At 32.6% G+C, this 6,568-nt stretch overlaps 1 protein-coding gene across 3 annotated transcripts in view; it reads right to left on the reverse strand.

Annotated features, from left to right (window-relative positions):
• The window catches only part of LOC106678276 (uncharacterized), an 8,835-nt gene extending 5,560 nt beyond the window's left edge, over positions 1 to 3,275 (reverse strand). The window contains exons 1-3 of one of the 3 annotated variants that reach the window (XM_067047615.1): positions 3,074 to 3,275; positions 382 to 437; positions 179 to 300 (exon numbers count right to left, since the gene is read on the reverse strand). In XM_067047615.1, the coding sequence (XP_066903716.1) occupies positions 179 to 300; positions 382 to 437; positions 3,074 to 3,257 (362 nt within the window). In that variant the 5' untranslated portion in view covers positions 3,258 to 3,275. Of the gene's footprint in view, positions 1 to 178; positions 438 to 3,073 lie in introns of all 3 variants that reach the window. The other 2 variants (XM_014416692.2, XR_010843493.1) reach the window with 2 other exon arrangements.
• Positions 3,276 to 6,568: the final 3,293 nt, after the last annotated feature.

Genomic DNA, 6,568 nt, shown 5'->3' on the forward strand with positions numbered 1-6,568 from the left:
GCATATCTGTTTTGGGTCAAATCTGCAACGAATGGGATGTTAAGGTCTTTGTGAATGAGTTTATTTGTGACGTAATAAGGAGCATCAAGGATTTTTTACTGTTTTGTGAATAAATTATTATTTATTAGTTAAAAATTTATATTGTCTTATAAATTTGAGATTTATTTCTTAAACTCACTTCATTAAATAGTAAGAGGCCTGATTCATGTGGATCTCATTTCTCTGGAACTCTTTGGCCAGTGCCATCGTCAAGTCTTCATTGGTGTAGTCATCGTTTTCTTTATACCATTTAGAAATCAGCTGTTACAAAGATATAGAATCATCTATGATTGAAAAAAGATATATAATGAATATAGTTCATGTTTCCCAGAATGACCATACTTCTGTGTTAGCCAAAATGTTATATTGGATGCTCCGTAAGGCCATTCCGAAATATCCTGAAACAATTTTAATAAAAACTAATTGAATAAAATAAATAAATAAATAAATATTTAGCTGAGTATATCCTCTTCAATATTTCTATTAGGTACATAATAATAAAATCTATTATCTAATATTAATTAAAGATGGTCCCCACTGTTTTTTATGGATGTGAGGCCTCTTACACTAAGGGATGAACAGCGTCTTAGGGTTTTCGAAAATAAAGTATTACGCAAAATATTAGAACCGAAAAAGGATGAATTAACGAGAGAAATTAGAAGATTACACAACGCTGAATTAAGAGGCCCACACCCGGTAAATATAATTCAAGTTATAGCATTGCGGCGTGTAAGATTGTAGGGCTTAGTAACGAGCGGATCCCTAAAATGTTAATAAACACTGAACCAACGGGTAAACGTCCGAGGGGTAGACCGAAACGTAGATGGGATGATTGTGTTAAAACAGATTTAGTGGAATTGGGTTTGGAGGTATGCAGAGAGCGTTTAGTGGTATCGGCATTAAACCTTCGGGTTCGTTAAGTTTTTTTTATTTATTTATTTAAAGGATATTACAACAAGGACATGAAACACTTGCCCTACCAGGTACCAACCGCAACTGGACCAAGCTCTGCTTGGGAGGGTATCAGTTTTCTGCATGCAGCTCTTTCACATTGTTGATCCTGTCTATCCATCTGGTTTTTGGACTCCCACGTGGTCTCTTGCCTACTTTATTGGCATTCATTTTTATGTAGAGGCGTCCTGATGGATTGCTTCGAGCCACATTTCCCGCTCATTAACCACACCTCGCCTTAATACTGTGAGATATTGATTGACCAGTCTCTGCAAGTAGTTCACTGTTTGTTCAAAGTAGTTCTTCTCCTCTATGTGTTAAGGCTCTGATCCTAGATAGCTCCTGTAATTATACAGAGGACTTTCCGTTAAAATCTCTTGATTCTGCTTTCTAGAGTACCAGCTAGAGCCCAGTTTGGCAGCCATATATCAGAGTTGGCTTTGTTATGACATTGTACACCCTTACCCTCCGATTTTTAGAGATTTTTCGTGATTTCTGACAGTGAAGTATTTTTGACAGAACGCTTGTCAATCTCAGTCCTCAGTTTATAATGGAAGGAATGATGTCTGGTTCGGGCTAGATCGGTTACATATGGAACATTAAGGTCTTTATGTATGATTTGATTTGTGACAAAGTAAGGAGCATTGAGGATTTTACGAAGGATTTTGGATTGTAAGGATTGGATACTAAAGGAATTCGAAGGTTTAGTGGAGCCCCAAAGCTCAACTCCTTATGTCGAGATTGGCCTTATTACAGTCATGTAGATCATTCTTTTGTAATGAGTTGAAAGTTTAGAACGTTTGTCTAGGTATTGCTGTAATAGTCGGAATCGACGTATAGTTTCCTGTCTTTTCAGTCTTGTGTGAGAATTCCAGGTTAGTCGTTTGTCCAGATGTAGTCCAAGGTAGCGAATCAGTTCGACAGGGGTAAGGGCAACATTATTAAAGGATACTGTAGGGGAGTCGGTAGGTTTTAGACAAAGTGTTAACGCCATAATGTATAATTACCTTGTATATAATTGTAAATAGTATTTGAGTTTTATTAGTGTTTAATTTAGTTATATCTATTTTTATTTGTATTGTTTTATTTAGATTTAGTTATTTGAATAGAAAAAAAATATGTAATTATATTTGATTGTAATAATGAGTAATAGAGACAGTTGCTAGGAGCTGATGATTGTTGCTAAGGCGTCACCCTAGCAACGGACCGACCATCTTAGTTTTTTTATAGCAGTTCCGGCTAATTAGCAGCCCTGTCTGCGTTTCGTTGATATTATTTTATTTGACATTTTTTCAGTGTACTCGTCGTCATAACAGTTCGGAACCAGCCCACTTCTGTGTTTCGATTTTAATATGAGTTACAATTAATTAAGTAATTAGTGGCCAACCCCTGAACCCAAGGAACGTGTGAAACCGGCGCTGTCTAGACCTACACATCTCGGCAGCACTCTTTCTCTGACCTATCGGAGTGGAGCAACCTTTCGTCGTGCAGTATTTATTTTTTTTGTGTAAATTAGTTTTATTGTCATTTTCATAATTTATCGAACTATTTTATTTTTATCTGAAAGGCCTTTTTATTTTTACTTAGTCATATTTGGTTTATTTTAGTTTTAGTTTTAAAAGTGTCTACATTGAACCAAATCAATGTTTAATCCGAGTCAGTTTGTTATTTGTTCATTTTAAAGCCTTCCAACAAAAAAACATAGTCGATTTGAGGTGGCTTTAAAACGAAGGCTTAAGGTGATTTGATGGGATTTGTTGGGATTTATTTTAATCCTCCAATTACTTATTTTAAATAAACTATTATTTTTCATCACTCATTTAAAATGAAAACTAAATATAATCACAAAGAGACGAACAGAAGACAAAGCAGCTAACATAATTGCGGCTGTTGTTAGTAAACAGAACAGAACTTTATCTTCACTGTGCTTGTACAACCGTTTTAACACTAAACCGAATTTTAAGCGCCACTAGTGGCGAACTGGGGAACGAAATAAAACACTTGTTATTCAATTTTAATGAAGAACGCTTGTCGTACAGGTAACCATAACATAAGACACCTTTTCGAAAAAATGAAATCTTACCGAGAAAAGTAGCTAAATTTTTACAACCTTCGAGAAAAAGCTTCGGTCTTATGGTCATTTCTTCTAACTTCGGCAAGTTGAATTTGATTCGGCGAATAATTCCGCTGTTACATATAACCAGGTCCATTTTGATTTTCGAAAATTTGGAAACACTAATATAATGAACAAGAAATTTGTGAAACATGTGATTTTTAAGTTGATACAACACAGGAATGTGAACCTTTCACGTGTTCGTGGAAGTAATTAGAAAAGTTGTATAAAAACTGTCATTTTTATTTCGTTCCCCAGTTCACCACACTGTCGTAGTAAGTTCGGTTTTTCGTTTACTTGGTTATACAAGCACAGTGAGAGTAATCGTATTACCCTAACGTTACAACCGCCATTACGTTAGCAATTTTATTGTCTTTTGTTTTTCTTTTTGTGAATTGTGAAAGTGCTGATAGTTGAACTTTTAGTCAATTATTTTTGTTTAATTTTTCGTATATAAAATTTTAGATTTCACATCTGTTGTTAAATTAGTTTATTTACAATAATGTTTGCAAACAATAATTTTCTCAGTATAGCATAATGATTTTCGAAATAAAAAAATTATAGAAATAAATATAAAATAATATATTTCAAAATTGAAGAATTTCTGACTTAATACATAAAACGTTTCGTCGTTTTCATATTGGTTATTTTTGCCAACTATTAAATAAAAACAGGAACGAAAATTAATAGGAGTGTGTTCTCTGACTCAGTTCGTTCGACTTATGAACTATTTTTTTCAACAATTCATAAGAACTGGAAGATCATTAATTACTTTATTATTAATTTTTCTATTATATAATTTACATACCTCTGTACCCCTAGCATTTATATTTATTGCATCCCATTATTTTAACTTTATTTCTTATATATTTTCTATCCGTGTGCATTTATGATTTTTTTAAAAATAATATTCCTTCTCCCCCTTCTACTATGTATATTATCATTTATTATTTGCCTAATTTTAATATTTTATTTATTTTCTACACTTTTTACTTTACAATCATTTTCAAATGTAACGTACTTAACTGCCTGCCCCATTCTCCTAATACAAACGGTTCACTCTGACATCTGTCAAAACAGGTTTGAATTCTGTCTCGTTCATTTTCATCCTTTATTCTTACCCCTTTTTCCATCTCTTAGTTTGTACTTTTTTTATACTTTATGTATATTTCTTATTTTTATCTGTTACTACTTCTATTTTCATTTATTGTTTCTGTTATCATTGATCAAGAACTGGAAGATCATTAATTACTTTATTAATAATTTTAATATTATATAATTTACATACCTCTGTACCCCTATTCATTTGATATATTGTCTTTCTTTAGCAATTATATTTATTGTATCCCATTATTTTAACTTTATTTCTTATATATTTTCTATCCGTGCACAATTATAATTTTTTTAATATATTATTTCTTCCCCCCTATTATCATATATTGTTTACCTAATTTTTTTTTCGGCCAAGACTTCCATTGGAGTCCTATACTGCCTAACCATGAGTCAAAGGTTTTTCATTTGGTGGGACCACCACTCAATGGAAAAAGGCAACGCCCCAGGCCGGATTCGACCCGGCACCGCCAATCGACATCAAGAATTGGTTAGACTGAAAAATTATTTTCTTTAATTTTCTCTACTGTTTACTTTAAAATTATTTTCAAATGTTACGTACTTAACTGTCAATCCCCACTCCTAATACAAACGGTTCACTCTATCTTTGACTTTAATCAAACAGGTACAAAATCTAATAAAATCTTATAGTGACAACTCGTAAAATTTTGAAACAGCCACTATTTTTATTTCCCCTAACTACACTTGGCAGACTCATCAATTTTGACTAGTAATAATAATCAATCAATCAAAAATTAGGGTATAACTGACTTGTTTCTGTTCTTAGACTAGACCTTTAGTAGTGAGGAAGCAAGAATCAAAATGTGTTTTACGTTTCTGTTTTTAACTTATTTCTTTCTTTTGAATTATTTATATTTTTTAATTTAAAATTAAAATCTACAGTACTACAACCCATGAAGAAACAGTATTCTGTATAGAAGTCCTTTTACTAGACCAACAGTTGTGCAAGGAGGTGAATTGCAGTCATCAGAATTTGATGACTGCAAGATTTTTACCCAATTTATGAGGCTGAGTGGAACCTAGGAGGGCTTCAGAACCCACAGGGGTGACTCACGGCTACAGTGTAACAGAAAACAATTTTCTGCGAACCAGGGTCCTAGGAGTTAGTAGCATCGTGCCTTACCACGGTGCCACCGTGCTCCCATCTTTAATGAATTTATTTATTTATAAGTTTTAAACTAATTTATTACTTATTAACTTTTCTACTGTTGTGGATATTATTTTTTATTCATTTACTGATAATTTCGTTAACGGATCACAGGAAGATGGACGTATGAGAGTGGAAACAAAGAGGATAGCGTAGATATTTTTAAAAAAATGTAACATTGTTTGAGAAGGAAGAAGAGGAAAAAAAAATTGAAATTTATTGAATTTAGTTTATATATATTTTTGTTTCTTTAAACTTATAGAATCAAAATTGTATCTAAGTTAAATATCTATTGGTGTTTATGTATCCAATAATGGATTGGTAACTTTGTTATGGATTGTAGCAACCCCATGCATGTGGGAAGCATTGATGATTAAATAAATCATTTCTCTCAAGTTTAAATTAAAGAATTAAATTCAATTGTACCAATGTTGTTATAGATGATTGATCCTTAAGGATCTATGGGTATTATTTAGTTAATATTGATACTGAAAATCTGATAACAGTTAACAGAGAATTTTTTAATGACAATTGAGGTGTAGATAAAGATTACTCCGTGTAGCAAACATAAATAAATAATTTATAATTTTATAATAAATATTTAATCCAATATTGAATGGATTCCATCTGTTTGTTGTACGTGGGTAGCTTCAATCATGAATTCAACGCTCCTGGCGATTCATTACTTTTTTTTTTTTCCTAGTACACTTTTTCATTCTTTTGGAACCAGGCTTTGAGGACGGGAAGAAAAGGTCATAGCAATTATTCATAAAAAGAGAGTAGATGAAAAAGAATATTAAAAACAGAGCGAGATGGGGGAGAGGGGGGGCATTCAGACGACCACGCGGCCATAGAGGTAGAGAAACTACTTCATCGATATTATTCAAATGTGATTGCGGAGTCGGTTTGAACAGTGAGAGGCAGTGGGATCAATAAAGAATGATATAGAAGGCCTTGGCACTTCCACCGCCTCTATGATCCCATCTCGCTTTCAATATCGTAATTATCTGAGAATTATTTTTTTAATTTAATCTTTTCTCCTGCAAATTTATTTTTTATTTAATTATTTTTTTTAATAATTTATTTATTGATATTTACAACTGTATACACATATATACAACAAGTAAATTTGCTGTAGGTGACATAGTGACATGATAAAAACATGTGGAGAATCTACCCACTGATAG

The sequence above is a fragment of the Halyomorpha halys genome, unplaced genomic scaffold (assembly GCF_000696795.3).
Source record: "Halyomorpha halys isolate HHAL.00 unplaced genomic scaffold, Hhal_1.1 Scaffold132.1, whole genome shotgun sequence".
NCBI classification, from domain to species: Eukaryota; Metazoa; Arthropoda; class Insecta; order Hemiptera; family Pentatomidae; genus Halyomorpha; species Halyomorpha halys.